Source organism: Serinus canaria, chromosome 3, assembly GCF_022539315.1.
Source record: "Serinus canaria isolate serCan28SL12 chromosome 3, serCan2020, whole genome shotgun sequence".
In the NCBI taxonomy this organism is placed as follows: Eukaryota; Metazoa; Chordata; class Aves; order Passeriformes; family Fringillidae; genus Serinus; species Serinus canaria.
Window position 1 is genome coordinate 93,621,054 of NC_066316.1, and position 22,845 is coordinate 93,643,898.

The 22,845-nt window shown below is 41.9% G+C and overlaps 1 protein-coding gene across 1 annotated transcript; it reads right to left on the reverse strand.

The window, feature by feature from the left end:
* Window positions 1-3,173: 3,173 nt before the first annotated feature.
* ALKAL2 (ALK and LTK ligand 2) lies at window positions 3,174-16,453 on the reverse strand. Its single transcript, XM_009094875.4, has 6 exons — window positions 16,202-16,453; window positions 15,026-15,357; window positions 12,659-12,712; window positions 12,468-12,548; window positions 10,024-10,090; window positions 3,174-3,402 (listed from the first exon to the last, which is right to left on the reverse strand). The coding sequence occupies exons 2-5, from the start codon at window positions 15,306-15,308 to the stop codon at window positions 10,026-10,028; spliced, it is 483 nt and encodes a 160-aa protein (XP_009093123.2). The 5' UTR covers window positions 15,309-15,357; window positions 16,202-16,453; the 3' UTR covers window positions 3,174-3,402; window positions 10,024-10,025.
* Between the last annotated feature and the right edge of the window lie 6,392 nt (window positions 16,454-22,845).

Below are 22,845 nucleotides of genomic sequence, written 5' to 3' on the forward strand. Positions count from 1 at the left end.
CAAAACTCGTGTTAAATTCAGTTCACATTTTAAAAGTTTCAACCTTGAGACAGACTTTCAGCAAGCAATCTAATGACCTAATAATTCACTACCTCTACAAGGAGGAAAAAGCTGATTGATTTATTTTTATAATTAGTAGGGTTTTTTAATGGAAGAAGGGAAGGAACACTATCGTATTTTATACAAATTTGCAGAAGCCCAGAATACAGAACAGGGATTGCCTTTAGAAAAGACAGTTGCACAGAACCATTATTTGGGTTCAAGGAGAAACAGTGAAAACAGGATTAAGACACAAATCATGTATCATACAGATGACTAAGCGCTCACACATCCAAAATACCACTCATGAAAAATGTAATTTTGAATGAAAAAATACAGAATGACTCCTATTTCTCCCTCCCTGCCCCCACAGCTTGTTATAAGTGGTAAAGTTAAGACTAAAAAAAAAAGTCTGCTATAGTCCAATATAGGTGTGTTTTCTGTCAGAGCATGATGATTTCTGCTAAATCTAGAGAAAACTTCTAGGGGATTAATTTATTTATAATAATTTATGAAATAAATAATAAGTTTCTATTTCCCTTTTACAAGGAGATTTTCTAGAAGGTTTTTGTTTAGCCAGGTTTTGGGTATCCTACTAGAAAAAGAAAGCTTCACAATATTTTAAACTCCCATGTTAAGTATTAGTCTGTGGTCTGGTCAGTGGAACCACAGTGAAGCACAGAGTTCCACCCACGTTTACTGCAGATGAGCAGCTTTAGTGAATCCCATAGAAGTTGATACCTTTAACAACCATGTTTATTGCAGGCATGTATTGCACCCACTGAGATGTGGAACTTGGCATGTTGTCATCACTGAAAGCAAATTAAAATATATACTTCTCCCCTGCTAAATACAGCCACATTCCAGGATGGGATTTTGTACTTCTGCCATTTTTTCTTCTGAAGAGTTGGATGCTGAAGGCTCTGAAGTGTCAGTTTCCAGAATCTCAGCTCCTATCATTCTCAGGCTGGGGAGGATCGTGTTTGGTTTTAGTTTTACATTTTGTGGTTCAAACTGAGTATAGAATAGAAACTATAAATGCCAGTAGTAAGATAAAAATGGTTTCTTGGTTGGTTTGCCCTGGCTGGATGCCAGGCACCCACCAGAGCCATTCTCTTGCTCCCCTCTGCAGCTGGACAGAGGTAGAAAATAAAATGAAAGGTTCGTGGGTTAAGAACTGGGAGAGGTCACTCACCAAATAGTGTCATGGGCAACACAGACTCATGCTAGGGATTTTAACTGAAATTATTACTAACAAATTCAGAGCAGGGTGATGAGAAGTAAAATAATACCTTAATACCTTTCCCCCACTCCTCCTTCCAGCTCTACCTCCTCCTCAGCAATGCAGGGAGATGGGAATGGGGGTTATGGTCAGTCGATCCCAGGTTGTTTCTGCTGCTGCTCAGGGAGATGAGTCCTTCCCCTACTCCAACATGGGGTCCCCCCCACTGGAAATAGTTCTCTATGAACTTCAGCTTCTCTATTGCACAGGCACCAATTCTCCCCTCCAGCCTGCTGCAGTGTGGATCACTTTTGCAGTCCCTCAGGAACAGCCTGCTCCAGCCTGGGTCCCCCACAGGGTCACAAATCCACGACCAAACCTGCTCCAGTGTGGGCTCCTCTCTCCACAGGCCTGCAGGTCCCTGCCAGGACCCTGTTCCAGCACGGGCCTCCCACAGGGTCACAGCCTCCTCTCAGGCATCCTCCTGCTCCAGTGTGGGTCTCCTCCATGGGCTGCAGGTGGATCTCTGCATCCCTGTGGATCCCCATGGGCTTCAGGGGCACAGCTGCCTCACCATGGGCTGCACCACGGGCTGCAGGGGAATCTCAGCTCTGGTGCCTGGAGCACCTCCTGCCCCTCCTTCTGCACTGACCCTGGTTGGTGTCTGCAGGGCTGTTCCTCTCATGTTCTCACCCTGCTCTTCTCTGGCTGAAATTACAACTTAATTACTAACTTTTCCCTTCTCAACTGTATCATCCCATAGGTGTTACCATTTCTGAGTGGCCAGGGGCACACCCATCCTGGAGCTGTCTGGCATTGGCTCTGCTGGACATGGAGGAAGCTTCTGGCAGATGGTCCCAGAAGTCACCCCTGTAGCCTCTGCACTACCAAAACCTGGCCATGCAACTTCAATACATGGATTTATAGGTTGCACATGAAGTTTTTCTTCCTGTTTGAGTTATTTTACTGTGACAACAGGATTTAATATCTGATTTAAGGAAGAAAGGGAAATGGATGCCAAAGTTTTTGGAGTAACACTAACTCTTTAAAAATTCTACAAGACTAAAATGATTTCCTGGATATGTTCTGATTAGATTGCTTTGCAGTATCATGAACAGACTGCACATTATTAAAAAACAAACAAAAACCCCCTCCCCAAACCAAAGCCAAAACCCAAACAAAAACCTCAGAACATCTGTTAGTCTTAAAAAATATTCCATTTTATAATGCTGGAGAGAATTTGAGCAGCCTCGTAGTCTGAGCATTCTGTGGGTTTGAAACACACAGATCTATCCATCCTCATAAATCCAGGGTGTCCAAGTTACTGAAGTCTGAAGTGAGTACACCTTTCCTTCTTACACAAGTGAACTCTATGGAATGAGATATTAAGTGTGGAGAAATGATAGTAGCTGCCAGAAAGTAGTTTGTTTACCTGGATTCAGTGACCAGAGAGCAAACTGAGAACAACTTAATACCAAACACTTTATTACTTATGCTTGTTATTTACAGTATTTACATATTGCACGTTCGCTGGAATGTTTTATACATTTATTATATAAAGTAAATTAATGGCAGCTTGTGTTTGTGTACAAAATCCATGCTCCACTGTCCCAAAAAGTATGTCTACTTGGAATAACATTCCTGTTTGTCATGCAGTTTGTACTCCAGGGTACAATGTGACCCCAATGCAAGTCTGTTTTAACCAAACTTTTAAAAAATTGCATAAGCATGAAGGATATCAAGTGACCACAACTACTGTGGAGCAGATCTTTAGTAGTTCTAGATATACAAACAAACATTCCTTAAAACTGTAGAATTAAGCAACAGAACATGAATTTTCTTGGTGAAATATCTGTGTTTACATAATTTTTGGCAGCATTACACATCAATTGTAGTGTGTTTTAAAGTATGGAGCATTAAGTACTACTGGCAGTTACACTACTGTAAAGAATGTCAATCTGCAAACTGTCAATGACATACAAAATGCATGTTAAAAGAATTATGGGAAGTAGTCTGTCAATCTGCAAAAATAAATCTCTTGTTCACAATGGAATTTGCTGAAAGGTAGTAAGTTCTGTTTCCCTGTTGGTTTCCAAGGCACTTCTCTTGGTTCTTAGTGTTCCTTGTAGTGGTAATAACATCTGGTGGATTAAAAAAAAGAAGAAATTGACTTTCATCATTTTTATGCTCACATACATGAGTTTGAAAACATGTTTATCATCATGAAAATAGCAAATAAAACTGGAGAATTCAGTGATAACTTTGGAAAGATCAATAGTGAATTTTATATTTACCTCGGTTCCTATCAGCCTGACTGAAACATTAATGCTTTCTTTGTTAATCAAGGCTAAAATTCTGGAAAGTGTAACTTTTTCTGATATTCATTTTTGATAGACACTGGGGAAACCCAGTTCTACCTATTAAAAATGTGTTCATAGTTAATCTGTTCCAATGACTGCATCTGTGAAGTCAGGAATAGCATTAATATCAGGAATAGCATTAACAGATTGCAAAATGCTGTCTAAATGCCTTTGTGTCAAGAGCTGTTCATGGTGTGTCCAGTTTGAAGGATCTGTGAAGGATTTGGTGTTTCATTGGGCCCTTTTGTGAAGAAACTAGGATTCATATAAACAAAAAACAAATAGAAATAACTTTTTAGGAGTCGGTTGTGTAACTGTAGCCCCTGGAACATGCCAACACTGAGCCAGGACAAACTAAGCAGGAGCTGCAGAGGTTCAATTTGCTGCCTGAAGTCTTCCCGAAGAGTGTCTTGGAATGAAATCACAGTCATGCCTATGGCACTGATATCAAAATCACCAATACAAAATTACAGGTTTCCACACTGCTTATGTACATATTTTGTCTGTACTCTAGAAATGTTGATTCAGAAGTTGAGCAGTGAAGGTTTTCACTCCCCCACACCTTTAAAGCTTGTAAGAAAATGTAGTGTAACATACACAAATCTAGAAGTCTATCCTCTTCTAGACAGGTGAGCACTGAATGTTGCAAGTTTGTCCACCCAGTTTCAAGTTTTTCTATGCCTGTTGTTGTTCTTATTTAGAAATAAAAATGTACAATGTTTTTTCAGTCAGCAGGAACTACACACCTGGAAGACTCTTACATGCAAACAGACCCAGGTGAAACTTTGGTGTCTTACAGCCATCAAAAATAAGTGGTAGAAACAGAAAACCTGTGATAATCTGATACCAGAATTCTGCTGATGATATTTTTCAAAGTCAAAACTTCCATACTGTCTGTCTGAACATAGGTAACTGTCTTCCCCATGATCAGTGTGAATTCTCTGATACTCTGAGCTTCTCTACATTTTCTACTGCTTAATTATAATTTGTAATGGAATCATTTGTATGCAAAGTCAGTTGGACTTGACATAATCCATGGAAAATCAAGCTATTGGTGCATACAGAAATACTTGTTAGTAGTATTTAAACATTTAGTTTTGCAATTTTTGAAAGCTGTTTAGGAATTGTAATGATGTTACAGAAAATCTTAATGTAATCTAGGGTTTTTTTCTGGCTTTGCAGATAGGACAATTACTTTTTTTTTTTTTTTTTTAATATCCTTCCTTAGAGGGGGAAACTGATGTAAATTTTCCTTGTCTTGCATTTTCATCTAGCTTATTTTGTGTATGTATGCTCCTATTGTACCCTATTTAAGCAATGATGTTAAAAAGTGATGTTTAGAAGAAATCAACTTGCTTTTGGTTTGATCAGTGTGTGGTACAATCTACAAGTTAAACACTGAAAATGTAATAAAAACTTTTTTCATTACTAATGCGAATAGCAGCTCACTGGTGGTGAAAAACAGTGGTTAGGATGCTCATTTGTCATCTCATCTACACTTGCTTTTGTAGGGGAACTTGACAGTTTTGTATCAGCTAATCACAGTTTTCTAAACCCCTGGTGTTTTCAGAAACCCTTGAATAGACCCCAGGTTTTTAGCATTGATAAATCTGTTGTTTTTTTTTTTAATTTCATATAGTTGTTATGTGCATCAGTCCAGGAATATTAAGCTGGAACTTAGGAGAAGGATAATGGATAGTCTTAGTGGAGATCCTGAATGCAATTTGACTGCAGCCTCTGTTGAGAACATAGGTAACTACACAACTCCCCAGCCAACTGTGCTAATTTTTAAAAGCACACATGAAAACTATTGTAAAGGCATATTGCAGCTTTCCAGATTTGATTCTGATTATTATCTGTGCATGATGATAAACTCTGTAAGAACAAGCTAATCTATATGAAAAGAATTTAGTGGTTTAAATATCAATATAAACTTTAAAATACTGTGCCAGTAGGATTTTGTAGCAGAACCTCCTCATACTTACATATAAAAAATTATTTTCTCAAGTGTGCACACCCAGCTGGAATTCTGCTGTAATGTGATCACAGAGTTCCGTGCACTGAAGATTATAAAGCTCTGAATGTTCCATCTGGTGCTAGCCACAGACATCTCACAGCAAGGAAAACTGAGCTGCCTTTTAATAAACCTGGATGATGCCACACTAGTAACCATGCACACTGGCTGCCTTTTTAACTCAAAGTAGTTCTGAGGAAAGTCTTAAATTAGTTAACTTGGGAACCAATTCCTGGCATCATGAAGAAGTGATTGAACATGCCCTGAGCAGCTGTGTATAACAGATCAAGCTATACTTTCTAGAAAAAAGCAGGCCTTCACTGAATAATACACAATCCTCTCACCTTAATTTCACCTTCACTTTTATATGAAATTCAAGTGTCTGACATTTCAATGCACTCGATGTTACTCTGAGAAAGCATCAGTCTAAGGGAGAATGCAATTAAGGGCTGTTGTTTCCATTGTTACAAAATATTGAAGCAAAATTCAAGTGCCCAAATATCTCAGTTTAAGAATAATTTTAAAAAGAGATATATATAAGAGAGATATATAATTATATATCTCTCTTATATATAATTATATTATATATAAGAGAGATATATAATATGGTTTATAGGAATAGATTATTTAGTATTTAAGTTTCCAATTTTATCTTGTATTTTCAGCATTTGTCTCATACATACTAGTATTGTCAATGCATCTTGAGGAGTTTACACAGATTTTTTTGGAGTTCCAAAGGGAATTTCAGTTTTAAGCTTATTACAAATTTTGCAACAAGTATTTGACCTATATGTACAAATATTAATTATCTGCATTTGCATCTTAAGGGAACAAGCAACTGGTAGATTTCTTTAACAAATTTTTTATAATATATAAACCTCATTTTCTCTGCATAGCCTGAGATTCCAACTACTTGCACCAGTCTTGTATCCTTTAGTGTAAAAATGTGTCATTAGTTTTACTTTGTTTATTTGAAATAACTGCAGATGCTATAAAAATTTTTAAAACTACATTAGTATTTGTCAGTACAGAAATTAGAAGAAATCTTCAAAAAAGACGTATGTAATCAGATGTGATAATGCAGCCCTTAGTCCCTGAACTTCTCACAGTGCAAGGAGTTTTCAGAGTAAGTTATGAGATCAGTGTTGGTCTCTAGCAAACATGTATAGAACTGGTAAAGGAAAAGGGATGGAACACCAACAATAGCACCAGCAGTTTTCAAACAGAAGCAGTAAAATCTGTGTGACTGTAGCCAAAGTGGCTGTGACACATGCTGTCAAAGCGGTTTTCAGATTCATCACTGTCTGTCACCAGAACTGCTGATGATCTGAATTGTGAACTTTATTTACGTGAAGACTTTGGGAATTGTGTTCCTGGCATTTTTTACCTACTGCAGATATGGACAACTTAACAGCTGAGGGATGTATCTGCATGGAGTGGAGCAAAGCAAGCATGGAACATGGGAACTATTAGGAAGCTATCAGAAGAAGGAGGCTGAAGAACAGAACAAAACAAAAGAAGCATCAAGGACAGGACTCTAGCATAGCTGCGTTGACCATGAGAGGGGTTACAGAATAAAATTAATTAGAGATGGAGCTGGTGGCAGGCAGGGAATACAGCCTGGGAGGCTGACTGTGGAAAAAAAAACCAAAAAAAAAAAAAAAAACCAAAAAAAGATAACTAAGAGTACTGAGAGATTGAGAGATGTGATAATACAAATCTGCTGCTCTGGCTTCACTCATGCAATCTCAACAAGCTCAAGGGCTGTTACTGGGTCCTTGCATTGCTTATGTCTGTAGGACAGGCAGAAAGGGAACATACACTCTAAAAAAAAGAAGATGGAGCTCAGTTACATAGATAAAGGATACTTGAAAAAAGTTAAGGCTCCACAAGACATGTCACACCATAAACACACACGTGCCACATAGGAATGTGTTGTGACAGTAACATCATGTCTAACTCCTCTTTTCACATGCTATTTTCTTGTTTGATCTTAGCTGAGTTTCAATGTCTTGTGTGCTTTAAAGCTGTGCTAGTCCAAAATGCACTGTAAGTACAAATAAAAATAAATTTTTATTTCTTCTTCTCTCCGAATTGATCTCTAAACATGGACAGATGTCCACAGATCTGAAAAATACAACAAAACTACCAGTTTACCAAAGTAATAGTCCAACTATAGCCCAGCCCACTTATAAACCTGCAATGAAACAAAAATCAGATACTGAACAAAACAGGAAACCTAATTTGTTTTACACAAATTTAACTGATGCAGTGGGAAAGCCTTGAGAAGAGGTTTAATCCTACAGACACCTGTGCATTTCCAGATGTATGTGGTAGAGGATAGTCCTCCTTTCTGCTAAGTGAGACTGCTTAAGGAGTCTACCAACACTGATTTGTGTCTGTGTGAATAAAAGAAGTGGACAGTTGTTGCTGACATTGAAATATGTTGATCAAAGTTTGTTTGAGGAAAGGATATTTTTAAATAGACTCCCAGCTTGAGATGTGAACTACTTTAGTTGCTATTCCTCCATATTACAATTTCATGTTTACATGGCAGGTTCTAAAGATACAGATAAAATTTTCTAAAGAATGGGAGAAAAGAATTTCACACTCTGATGTATCTGCTTATTAGTATTGGTAATAATATTATAATATGTGAATAATATTATTCACCTATTTGCAAAGTTAAACAAATTAAATCTCATTTATCCAGACTATATAGAGAGAATGACTTGTAGAAACCTTTCATGAAATTGAATAGCTCCATCAGGTTTTCCTGCAGTCATGTTTTCTTTAGATTAAATAATCCTAATTCCTGTAACTGTTCTTGTACACTGAGTTTTCTAAGCCTTTGGTCATCCATGTTGCTCTTCTTTGGACTCATACAAAAGAACCTGTATGTCTTCAAGTGTGGTGCCTTTAATTAAATATAGTATTCCAGTAATAGTAATTGTGTCAGGAGTTTCATAAACAATGATTCTACTTATACATTCCAGTATTGTTTGACTTTCTTCAAGTGTAACACTGTTGACTTGCTTAGTTTGCAGTCCACAACAACCTCTGTTTTCAACAGCACTATTTAACTATTCACCAAATTCCATGTATTTCTGCAGTTGAATAATCCTACAGGACTTAATAATTCTGCTCTTTATTTGTTATCCTGGTTTTAGACTATTTGGCTTATTTTCCAAGATTATTTTTAATTTCAAGGTTGTACTGTATCATGGTTGCTTGTCCTGTAATACTGAAATACATGAATACAGTATTCTACTACCCAAGTTATTAATGAAAATGCTGAACAATACCAAAACCATAATGAAGCTCTGTGACATTGGTCAGTACATTTTTCTAGTTTTGACAATGAAGCGCTAATAACTTAGGTGGTTTTTTTCCAGTCATTTTTACATTTATCTTGATCCTATTTCCCCAGCTTGCTTGTGAGAGTGAAGTGCAAAACAGTGTCAACGCGTAAAATAAAATAAATGCTTAATATTTATTACTTTTCTCACAGATTCCTTCCATAAGATGTGTATTCTGTCACAGAGTTAAAGCATCTTGGTTTGACAGCATTTGTTACTGACAAATCTACATTGTTATTATTTATCCCTCTGTCCAAGATCACATTTTGTCTCAGGTAAAGGTTGAAAACAGAATGTAAATTAGTACTTCTGTATTCTTGTGTTACAGTTCTCTACACACAGTTTGGGAGTAATTTTTGGTTTGGTTGATAGGTTTTTGTTTTTATTTTGGTGCATGATGAAATTTCCCCTTTTTTTGTGGGAAATATAGGCCCATCTAGGCAAATAAGCAGGAAATTAATCTATAGACATGAGAGGTATACACAAGGAAATCCCAAAAAATCCGAAAAGCTTGAAGATAGTTTATCAATGCTACTATCAATACATTTTAACTGAATTACTGTAAAAGCACCTGTGACCTATCTGCATTTATGAAGCTTTGATGTGTATAGCTATGTATGTATTAACTCATACTACTGAGTACAGCACAGATCAACAGCTGCACACATAAAAGGGTGGCTGCTGCTGCCGATACAGGCAGTTGTGTACTGAGTAAACTCTTGAAAAACAAGCCACAGCTGCTGTGTTTTGTTCTGTAGCAACAAATTCACTATCTGCTAACTGTATGCTGCTATAAATAATTCACAGATGATGCACATGGACGTTTATGTAATGACTTCCAGTAGGGGGTACCCTTTCCTTAATGCCAAAATTTGCCAGATTAAGCCAGTTACTTCAAGTCCTCTGGGACCGGAATACCTTGTCTAAAGGACAGTTGTTATTATACTCCCATGAATTTTCATGTATGAAACCTAACATCTGCTGCTTTGCTATGCAGTGGGATGTCATTTCTGCTAAGAAAAAGCTTACCTTTATCCTTCCATGCACATAGGGCTTACTGCCAATCGAGTAAGAAGCCTGGCACATCTTTTATAGTCTGTATGAAAAAAAAAGCATGACTAGATTACCAAAGTAATCAAATTTGCCTTTAAAAATCAAAATCGTTTTCCGTGTGCAAATTAGTGTCATAGCAAAGTTCAATGAATACCTTCATTTGCAAAAGAATAAAAATCAACTCCTTTGACTTAAAAGAGGAATGTGTAAAAATTGGGTAATAACTAAAAGCTATGTCTAAAGGCATGTCTAACTATGCAACTGACTTCTGCACATGTTCTATCTGTAAACAAACAGCGTGAAAATGCTTGGAGGCTCTCCCAATGTATGTATGTATGTATTAAAATTTATACATCTGTGCCTGTGCTTCCGTGCAGGATCTAAACATGTGACTCTAGTATTTCCATATTAGAGGAGGAATAAATAGTTCTCATCCACCTTTAAATCCAGCCTTCAATGAGCAAGTCTGTCAACTTAAGTAATGCCACTCTCCAACAGATTTTCTTCCTGGGAACACTTAAACTAGACAAATAGCATCCTATATTCATACAAATTTTAAGTCCAGCCCAAGTAGATGACAACATCATAAACATTCATAGGAGTATGAAGTTTCATCTTAAAACTAGTAAAAATGTTTTTTCCACTGAAGTCCTATTATTAGTTGTTCATATTTTAGGTATCCTCAACTCTTTGTTGCATTCATAGTAAGACACAGAACCAATGCAAAACTAAAAAAATTATTCAAAAGGCTTTTTTATTTTTTTCCATTTGCATGAAAAACTGAAAGCAAATATTTTGAAAGTTGGTTATGGACAGACAGAAAAGTAAATTTTTTTTCAGGTACCAATGCTACTACACTGTACAAAGTACTAGAAAGTATGCCAACACAATGCTTTTGTACTGGCTACCACCACACTGCAGCATCAGAGACACTTTTGGTTTCTTTGCTGTTTGGCCTTCAGATCTCTACACACAAGGAACAGAATAATTTGAAGTCAGGATATTATCAAAAAGTAACATTGTTCTGTGCATGAAGAATTAAAGCAGGCTGTTCATCTCCTTTTCCTAGAAGAAAGTTACTTTAAAGAGATGTTAGTCAGTCCAGCCCAGTAGGTGATGTTCACTTCTGTCAGGCATTATTTCATTAATGGGTAACTACATCTAATGTTTTCTGGAGATGAAATGTTAACAATCCCAACTCACAGCATAGTTATGGTACAACTGCCACTCATACAAATGATCCTCCATTATCCTGACATTATGTTGGTGGATATGTCACCTGTCAGGAGGAAAAGGCTAATTTAGAGCCTTTAAGGCCAACTAGTTTTTAGCTTCACAGCTTGGAGCACTCATCAGTGCTGAGCCAAATGATGTTTTTCTTGTGGTCCCTATGAAAAAGGTAATATGACCATTGCTTGTTCAGAACAGACAAGTTATGAACAACTCACACCTCCACCCATGTATGCAGAAGGTGATCTGGTTACCTATCATCTAGAAATCCTTGTCTTTCCAAGGAATTCCTGATCTGAAGCCTTACAAATAGAGAAAATGTGCACAATTTTTACCAAATATGCCTTTAAAATGCACTGGACTGAAATATTTATTAATACTAGAAACTTGGAATCTGTAACTCTTGTTTCTATTCCCAGCTCTGCTACTGACCCAACTGGTTGACCTCAGACAAGTAAAATAAAGTGTGCTTCCATTCTGAAAAGGCTGTACTAAAATAGCATCTGCTTACTCAACAGGTCCACCTCAGTGTGAATCTGGAGTCACATCTACTGACTGATAAATGTCAGTGTTTGATTTTTATTTAATTCTCTGTGCTGCCAACAGTGATGAGGTATCATAAGTGGCTTTTGCTTAGTTGTGTCCATCACCACTTTTTTTTTTTTCCCTAAGCTAACAAGTTATACTTTTATAATTCACCAAAGACAAGCGTTGCAAAGATTCACTGTCAACATCACTGGTAGATTGGTAGCTGAATAGTCAAAATAGAAAAAGTCTATAAAATGTGTCCTACATATATAATCAATGAAAAGTAAAATAACCCCACCTGGATTTGTGATCCTATCTTGAATTTACAGCACTAAAAATTAAATATGAGATATTTGTGAGAGGAAAAACAAACACATGGTTTGGAACCCATGAGGCAAATACATCAGTACCTAAGGATGCAGTGTTTACAGCCACTCTACACAGTGTATTTGCAATGAAAAAGTTTTATTTCCATTTTCCTCTTTGTAATGCTGATGATATTCTAGCAAAGCTGTAGAGAGTCCTTAGTACATTTTAGAGCAGTCCAAATTTTTCTTTGCAGGAAATGCATTCTGACATTGTATCACTACTGATACTTGATAGAACTAATAAATTTTAGAGTTTCCTCTCGTTTTAGGGATGTGCTTGCTTTTGTTACTTACATGCTGGGATGGTACAATCCCTTGTATTGTGATAAAGCCGATGAAAGTGTTTGCTACATTTTGGACTAAAGTAGAGTGGACCTGAAAGATAAAGAAAAAATAAGTTATGAATCAGCGCAGCTCACGAGTAGAGCAGTGTAGCTTATGGTATGTATGTGAAATATGGATACCAATGCAAAATTAAAACATACCTGTTAAATGCTTCAAGAACTTGTCTTTCATCCTCAGATCTCTGGGAACTATTTCTGTGGGACAGAAAAAAGAATAGTGTTACTCTGCTGCACTGGACCTGTGCTTGCCAAGCATAGTATGAAGCCAGGGAATACTCTGTCCAGCAACATCACCAGTATGTCTTGGCAGGTGCATGGAGGGCAAAAGTCCTTTGCATACAGTAGGCCACATTGCAAGCAGTCATTTTACATAGGGAGACAGTACTGATGGAACAATGTCTGTTAGGTGAGAAATCATTAATGATGATGGTTATTAAGTAAGAGTCAGTTCTAGCTCTCTATGAACTACATTATCAAGTTTACCTAGATTTAAATTCTTTCATATTACACAAGTGATAAAGACTCAACAGTATATTCCAGCCTGGGGTTGTGTCTTCTAATTCTCTTATGCAAAGGTAACTACTATTCTGTCCCAGGTATGTCTGTACAAGCACTGCTCTACTGTAATCATGAAACTGGATTGATCTACTTACAGGAATCTCCCCTCCCTCCCCCAGCAGTAAATAAAATTCACAGGAAATTATTCCAAGCAAATTGCTCTCTTCTGGCTCCCTATGTTTGTGGTTTACCGCCTTGTGTTTTGTGTTCAGCAGATGGCAAAATGAAACTAGTTTACTGAAATCCATTTTAGCCCTAACCCCTGCTTGTGACTTCCTGATTTACAGCTATCTTTGATTGCTTTCCGTTACAAACTCTGTGCTGATGGCTTAGTGCTGATTGTGTATGATACACTATATGGTGCTTTATTTACTTGACCATGAATGCCTGAGCAGCCTTTTTCATTCCCCTGGCACCTCTTATCAGATATAAAGCAGAGAGCATTTCCATCCAGATCCGATTCACTTGTGAATTTAGACACTTCTCGAAAGTCATTCTTCATTTACTTCTAACTTTAGTTGGTGTAAGTAAAATTGACCTTATCCTATTTGACCTAATTATGTCATGAAGAGCATTAAAAACACACATACTTCACTCAGAAACATCCCATGGGACAAGCTCACTAGGAAAGTGATGCCAAAACTGAAATGAAAGACTCTAACAAGTAGTTCCTTTCCAGAGTTGCTGGGAAAAACTCCATAGTAATAACAGAATGAAAAATCCTGCTTCGAAATCAGTAACAACACTACCACCTAATCTCCTCTGAAGGAGGATTATTAATTTTGTAGGTAACTGTTCTACACAAGCCAGATGTTTTGCACCAACAGGGTGACCAAAACTATGCCCATGTTCCAAGATGAGATTTAGAGTTGTGCACATCACAGTTCCCTGCTTAATCCGGCCTCTTTGACTCTTCAACACTTGTAAAACAAAATGTTCTCTCCTGTGTTGACCTTAAGGGAGAACAGAACTGTCTTCCTCTGTGCATTCATTAATCATCCAAATAGAGAATCAACATCTTCATGACAACCACCTATAAATGCAAATCATGAGGGTATTTGAGTATGAATGAGAATGGCAAAAAGGTACAAAAAAGTTTTAAAAAGTCAATAAAGAAAAAATAAATAGCATACTATCAAAATGAAAGCCAGATTGGGAAAAGTTGAGTAGATATTTGCTGGAAAATATTCAGAAAGTCACTTTCAGTTGGAGGGGTCAGATGAGCAGCAGTAATGCTGCAGGGGCTTGGGAGTGACAGGGAACACTAAATTAGACATGGCAGCAGGAGGAACTAAATCAAGTTTCAACTGAGTGCACAGAAGTACATCACCAAACTAAGCAGGTTAGAGAGGAGCCAATCAAACGAGCAGAAGGATGGCTGCAGGAGTGTCCCAAACTGGTCACAGCCTGCACAGTGACAGAGGAGTACAGTCTCAGTTCGCTAGTATTTCAAAGGTGCTGCCTCTGGAGTACAAAAGGAACTAACAAGCAGGGTGAACAACTCAGTTCAGTGAAGCTGAGTTGCAGGGAAGACTTCTATATGTAAGGTCTTTAAGGACATACTACAGTCCTGCAGGAGAATTCTTGCCAGGGTCATTTCCAAGAAACACTTAAACCAAGCACATGATCTTAAGTGGTAACCTTCCAGGAAAAAGCGTTTTCATCCCTTGTTTCTTTGATCCCAGCCCATTTAAGTCTTTTCCCATATTATTAGGTTTTGTTCAAAGCCACAGGAAGTTGGACTTTAAGTTGAGTTCATTATTCAGAGAGTAAAAGGCTCTGAGAGGTGAATGGAGGTTTTCTATTCCAAATTTGCCATCTGTGTCTGTTTCTGATACCAAATGGAATCTGCACGTATTTTGAGTGGTGAATTCTTAATACAAAATTAGTAACCTGATGCACTAACTCATCGAGGCACCCTAGGGAAAAAAAAAATGGACTGTGACTTACCAACTCTCTGCTCGTCCTGGTACCCTCCGTAGTCAGCCACTTCCCTTCGATCCAAGTTATAGTCATGCTTGGAGAAGTACTGCATCCCACTGTCCTTCTCCAGGTGGTACCTTTTCAGTTCCTGAATGATCTCCATGATGAGATTTAAGAGACTTTGCTTGTCCTTCAAATCTGTGGAGTCTGTTTTTTCTTTGCAGTATCCTGCTGAGAGCATTAAGAGTACAAGCCCCAGAAGCCCAGAAGACCTCAGTCCACTCATTGCAGTCCGACCTGAAGAGTGCATGAGGGGATGAAGAGGAAGGATCCGCTGCTACGTGAGGTCTCCTGTTTCACTGGAAGAGAAAATTGGGGATGGGTCGAAAGTGGGGAGACTCGTGGGGGTGAAATCGGAAACACTAGCGGAGGAAAGAGCGGCGACTGCTTGGCAGGTTGCACAAGGCGGGGCACAGACCGCTCCGGGCTGCGGGGGCTGGCGGAGCGCGACGGGGCGGGGGGTCCGCGGGGCTCCGCCGCTGCCCCCGCGCCCCACAGCGCTCGCCCCGCGGGCAGAGCCGCCCAGCGCCGCGGGCAACGCGGCTCGGCCTCCCCGCAGCCGGCGCCGGGCCCCGCGGGAGGGCGGGGGCGCAGCCCCGGAGCGGGGCCAGGCTGGGGGTGCCCCGGCGGGGCAGATCCCCGGCGGGACGGGCGTTCTGCCCCGCCTCTCCCCGCCCCGCAGCGGAGCGGAGGAGCACGGGCGAGGGGCGACAACTTTCCCCGAAGTTTCCGCCGGAGAGCCGCGACAGCTGTGCCCACTCTCGCTGCGGGCCTCCGGGCTGCGGGCAGGAGCGGCGGGACGGGAGGTGCGCGGCTGGAGGGCAACCGGCCGGGGCAGGGGACAGCACCGCCAGTCTCCCCATTTTCTGCCCCTTTCCCCGCTCCCCTTCCCCGTAGGAGCAGCGGCCAGCACCATGCCCGGAGCCGCTCGCCTTCGGACGACTGAGCGCCCCGCACACACGGTCGCTCCGTGCGGCGGCTCTGCGCTGCCAGCCCTGACGGGGTCCGGAGGCGGCCGCTCCCGCCCGGGGGCTGTCACCGGTACCGCCGCACGCAGCGCTTCGGTCCAGCGGGGCGGGAGGGATGGGGGCGTGGGGAGGGAAACGGGGGAAGAAGGCTGCTGGCGCTCGCCGGCCGCTTTACCTGTGTCTCCGTCCCAGACGCCGAGGTGTCTTCCCCCCGGGAGCCGCTCCCCGGACGGCAGCAGCCCGCGAACGGCAGGGAGTCCGAGTATTCCGCGACTGGCCCGCCCGCCCCCCTCCCGTCCCTGCGCTCCCGCCGTATCCACAAACTACTCCATCGCAGCCAGCCCCAGCGCAGCCGCTTATATAGGTTATACGATGGACATGAGACGGCAGATAGTATCGACTTGGAAGTGGGTGGAAAACAATAAAAGTCCACTTGGCAACCTCGGGAGCGTCGCTGCTTGCACAAGCCCCCCCTTCCCGCCCTCTCTCCCCTCCCGCCCCGGTCCCCCCCGTCCCTCCCCCTGCTCGGTTCTCTCGGGCAGGGCTCAGTCACTCCTTCGCTGCTCTCCGACGTAAGGAGACGGTCCCAAGTGTGTGTGTTTGGAGTGGGAGGGGGCGGCGGCGGGAAGATGGGGACGGGGGGGGAGGGGGGGGGGAACGCGCATCGCCCGAACCTTTAATTAGAACCGCGCTGAGGAACCACTGAAATATTGATGTCCCTGGCGCAGCTCTCGTCAGGCGGGTCCCCGGCCCGCGGCCGCAGCCCCGCGGGGGGCGGGCGGGGAAGCCGCCTGTTTACCGGGAACTCCGGGCCCGGCTGCGGCGGGGAAGGGGAGGTGTTGGGGCGGGGGCGAGCTGCCGGGGAAAGGGAAGGCTATTTCTGCTCCCGCCGGCCGGGAAGCCCGCGGAGAGGCGGCTAGAGTGGGTCTGGGTAGGGGGAGGGAGCGGGCGTGCCGCCTCTTTCGCCGATTCTTGGCACGACTGGTCCCGGGTGGCGAGGCGGCTTCCTGGGCTCCCAGCGCGCCCGCTGCCTGGAAGCGCTCCCAGCGGGGCCGGGAGAGGAGGAGGAGGAAGAGGAGGACGACGACGAAGGCAGTGCCATGGCCGGAGCGCCCTGTCCGCTCCCGCAGCTCTCGGCAGAGGTGACAGCCTGAGCGAAGGGCATTGGAAGCGCGGGGCAGGCTGCGGAGCCCCCTCCAACCAGCGCCCTTCCCCAGAGCACACACGGGCTGCCGCCTTCCCAGCGTAGCCCCTCGGGGCGCGGCTGGGGGGAGGCTGAAACCCGATCCGGCGGAACTCTGGGTGTTTACTCTCCTGTGTGGATGAACCTGTCCCTCGGCAGCCGCGGACGCGGAGCTCTCCCCGTGCCGGGGGCGCTCCCCGACCCCCGCGGGCGCCTCTCCGGGGCCGCGCGCCGCGGGAACAGCGACCCCCGGCGGCCGCCGCCCCGCGCGCGCCGGGCACTGCCGTCGCCCGCCGCCAGGCGGCGCTGAGCGCCCCACGCCCCGGAGCCGTGAGGGCCGGCCCGGCCCACAGAGGTGCCGGGCACTGATTCACCGCCCGGTTCTCCGTCCTGTCGGGCTCCCCCTCGTCCTTCATCCTTTTAATCGATTTGCCTTCAAAACCAATACATGAATGGCACGTGTCTCTAACTACAAAAACACAGCCTGTGCTGTCACAGTGAAGGTACAAAAACATTTAAAAAAATACCACATGATGAAGAAAGACGCAGAGGCAAGACTGAGCAAGACTGCTTTGTCAGGTTTCCAGAATCCTTCCTCCTCTTGGCTTCATGGTTTGTTTCCAGTCACCTTAAGACTCAGGGGAAAAAAGAAATTGAACAATTAGTTCCACAGCGAGAAAGAATGTCCCTTTGCATGACATAACTTGGTATGGCTGTACTTACATGTTAGTCATTCCAAATATTGACACATTGAGGTCACCAATTGGAGACAGGGAAGGTGGAAAATGAGGCAGGCAGAATGCAGCCTGGTGTTCTGTTCCAAGATTACATTGCAGGTATTCCTTCACCCCAAGTAATCTCTTTGGAAAAAGGTAAATACAACTGCAGAACTGAAAGAGCTAAACACATGGATGAATGGATTCTCCCCTTCCTTACAGCCACAATTTCCATGTCAGGTTTGGTCACCATCGTGTAAGGAAGGAGCAGCCCATGTTTTGAGTACACACCAATTCATGTCAGGAATGCTAGGCAGCTTCTTTTCTACTATCTCACATGTACCCAGATGTGCCTGTTGTGTCTGGCATGGAGACCAGCTGTGAAGGAACAGCCAGCAAATTGTTGAATAATATGGTTTATGTAGCTGTCTTCCTTTTGAAAAGACATGAGCAGGAGCAACATTAATCCTTCTTATGAGATAACTCTACTCTGAGAATGGGATCGCTGGAACTGCCCTAAGACACACCAAGGAGAAGTTAATGTCATAAACAATTGAATTCCAATGCTCAGGAATACTCCATTCGAATTTACTAATTTAAAGATAGACTCAAAGTGCAATGAAGGCATTAGGTGAGATATGAGGTAGATGCAGAGTTTGTTGTCATTTTCTGCATGCAGACTCTGAGGCAAGGGTGTATTCTGAATGGTTTACATTGAATTATACAAGGATATATAATAGCTCTCATGACTTCAATAGAACTAAATTGAAATTCTCACTGATAAATTTAGGATGGTAATTTAATATTCCAACAGGTTATATTTTATTGAGTATATTTTCTTAGGGCTCCATCTGAGCTAGCCATCTAGATTATAACTGCCTATACGCTACCAAGCTCCTGCTTTGCATAAATATTGTCAGAACTACAATTCCCAAGTCTTCTATCCACCTCAGTTTGACTCCTGAGGCTTCTAAATTGAATAGGTGCAATGTTTGCCATGGCTGCTCACAGGTTCTTGGACTTCTTCCCTGGATGCCGGGAAGCGCCTGACTCTTGTCAACACTAAACAGCCAGGATGGTGAAGAAAGCATTCTTCCAGGAATTACAAGATGTAAGCTTTAATCCCTCAGGCAGAGATGAAAGATGAACACACCTTCCATGCCAGGACAAAAACTTTCTCACTTTCCTTGAAAGAAGGTGGAGAGGGACATATGAAACTCAGTCTCAAAGAGCAACATGTACCTGAGAGAGCAGATACCTAGAGTAAATGCTATGCAATTAGGTTTTTTGGCTTGTCCTGGAGGAGTGGTTATCATTTAAAAGTGATGGGATGTTTTTTGTCTTATTTTTACAGGACATCAAGTTAGTTAACTCTTCCACAATCAAAATCTGTGTGTAGCTTGATCTACAATGTTACTAAAAATGCGCTGTCTTTAAACGCTGTGGTCCTCAGGATAAGCAGTAAACATACACCAATGAGATCAAATGCAGCATTTGGTGGATAGTTTCAGCCAGTGTATTCTTCCCTGTTCCATTGGTTATGAAACAAAGGCACTGCATTTGGGATTCGGAACAAATGCCAGGCAGAATTTCTAGTTTTGCTAAATAACACACATAAATCACTGTTTTTACAATTCCATTCTAGTACGTCATGCTAAGACAGAAAAGGAAAGATATCTTGACTTCCTTTATTTATGCAGTGTACATGAAAACAAGAAAATGTGTTCTCTTTGGTTCTGTTGTCTAAGACTGGTGAAATTTTCATGCTAAGAGCTCTACAGTTTTAAGCATGCTCTTGTTTCAGCTGATTATAACAGACATAAGGGTTCCTATCTATATTTAATAAAAGCAAGTGCAACATTTTCTGAAGTGATTGCACAGCAGAGCTGATTGTCTAAATCAGGCTCATAACCAATACATGAACTGAGTGTATGCTTAGAAGAAAATTCCAATGGACATTTATATGACTAGGCTCAAGAAATGCTTCTTGCATTGCTCTTCATTGACCTCAGAACCTGAAAAAATATTTTGAAATTCATTTTTTCTCTTAAACATCACATCAACTTATAAAAATCTTGGTTTAAAAATGAGACTTTTCACTCCTCACAATAGAAATGCAGTGTTTATCCTCAGGTTAACACACCAGCAGAGGTTAGTAGAGGGATGAGATGGGGCTGGTAATTCTGCTGGGTTGAGTGGGTCACAGTTGGTAATCCTAGTAGAGGTTAGTATTATGGGATGAGATGGGGCTGATAATTCTGCTGGGTTTAGTGCATAGCAGTTGGTTGACATGGCATTCAACTCACAAAATATTGACCACACACATGGAATCTGCATGTGTGATAGTTACTTTTAAAATCTATATAGAAAAATGCACACACTGCATCCAACAGATGATTCTTCCCAAAATCTCTGTTCCAAGTTAATGAAAATGCAGAATGTTTTCAATATAATGTATTGTACATAAGTATAAAATAATATTTATGCACCTGGCTCATTCATCTCTGTGAGTCTCCAAGTCTCCGAGGTAATGCCCAATGACAGCTGCTGGGGAGACCAAAGATGAGGTAGTAAGAATTCCTATAGCACTGAAATCAGCCAGAGAACATATATAACTAGAACAAAAACTTCAACAGATGTTAGGGGTATTAAAGCCAATTGAGCATTTTAGGGGCTTTCCCCACTTCCTACCTGATGCAAATGCCAACAAGATTAAAATCCCATTAATCATCACTGCAACTAAAACTGAAGAACTTTGATACAGTTCCCAAATGTTTCATCAGAACTGCATCCAGGGCCAGCTTGATGTTTGGTAGTAAGTTAAAAAAAGAAACCACAACAAAAATTTCCAACCAGATTTTTGGCTAGAACTTTTCTCTGCCTGTAAATTCAAGGCTAAAGACAGCTCTGAGTTGGCGAATGCATCAGTTATTGAGCCATTTTTAAAGTTATGTTCAATCAGCTTTGCAGTGCTGCAGCAGGGCAACAGTGCTACACCAAAACAAAACTCTTTTGGGAATCCTACTGAACCAGCAGGAGGAAATTTAAGTCTAGAGAGCACAGTCTCACTTTTTTAGATACTTTTCATGGTCTTCAGGGTACCTCCTGAAATCTTCAGAGACCATCCCTCTGAATTATTCTGTATTTAGGTTTTCAGAGATACTTTCATTTACACAGTAAAGATAAATGCCCCAGTGAAGCAAGGGGCAGGGGCATCAAACCTCTCCAATGGTAGAGTATTGCTTACAGGAATACACTAACACAGACCAAACCCCAAATTTTTAAGCAGGTAGGTGAGGGTAGGAGTTAATGCCATTCTATGAAACTACCTTCCATGGCTACTGTGCAGCTCGGCCTGCTACATGTGGGTTCACTGTGGACTCCTATCTGTTCACATAGCTGCAGCCACAGAAGCTCTTTCTACATCAAATTAAGATTACAAGTAAAAGCCCTAGCTGATGCCTCATTAGCTGATAGAGTGCATTACATTTTCTGGCCTACTCTGGTCTTTCCAGTCTTGCCAAAGGAAAGAGGATAGCTTTAGTGTATGTAAGAACTTAGTAATTTTAGAAGCAGAGTAGCATTGTCTTTCATCACAACCATGGTTCTTAGCTTGAAGAGACAAGTGGATCACATGTGTTTTTTAGAGCCATGGCTGATAAATGATGACATGTTTTGATAGTGTACTCTAAATCTGAGAATTTTATCTCACATTGTCTTTGCAGAACTTAAAAAATTTATGCTGGAAAACAAATGCCATCTCAGGCAACATAAGGATATCCCATATGACTCACCATCAGCATATGAATGCTAAGCACAAACATTGAGAACTATAAAAAGCCGAGGTACTTTTTTCCTTCTGCAGGTCATCAGTAGGCAGGCACACTGCTGGTGTAGTGAGCTGGCCTCATGACTATCCAGTGGGGAGCTGGATGACTTCTTACAGATCAGATGCAGAGCAGGCCCTTGGCCAGACTCTATTCCAGAAACTTCTTGTAGGCAAGCACACCCTTTGGAAGATAATGTGCCTACAAAAACTGCTGGGGAAGGGAGGGGGGTTATTCCCCTTCTAGGCAGTTATTTTTCAGGCCATAACAGTTCTACAGCTACTGTGCGGCACTGAGTCCCCCTACACATGCTCACTGTTAATCAGAGGGGTTTTTTTCCAGAAATTAGCACTGCAGTCCCAAACTGTACCCAGGCAGCCTCCTTGTGATCAGCTTCATAATAGGATTAAGTGTTTTCACAGTAAAGGCATAAAGTTTATTCAACAGCAACAGAAGACTATTAAGAGCTGTCTCTAGATTTCAGAGTCCAGCTTGTAGCTTTTCTTGATTCTGCACTTGAAGTGATGCAAAGATATTAAAGTGCAAACTAGATATTCAGTATACTGTATTGTACATCCACAAGCCGAGGGTTGTAAATGTTGTCTCTTTTTGTATGGAAATTTGCTGTCCTTTAGAGGAGACAGAACATCCTGGTTCAGCTCGACTGCGGGAAGCTAAGGACCTGGAATACACAGGATTCATATGCAGGAATAAATAAAATGTGCTCAAGAGCACTGATAAAGTCTGGGGCACTTAAGCCAGCTGGCACAGGATAGGCCACATCCATTCTGTCCATCCCTCCTACTGCCAGCAAGAGGACAGCCTTACGCAAACCACTCATTAGGAACACTTCCTGGGCAGCCTCGCTTCCCAACAGCACACAGGGATCGATCAGGAGAGTTGTCACAGACAAACCACGTTCCAGGGACTGCCCTAACAATTTAACAGTATTGATGGCTGGGTTCCAGTGCCAGGAAACTTCCCTGGCAGTTTTCACATTTGTCTTCTGGTATTGTCACAACCTGTGGGTCCCACCTCTGCCTCTACCAAGGCGTAGAGGCAAAAGCTTTGGGGACTCTTATCAGTTGGTAGA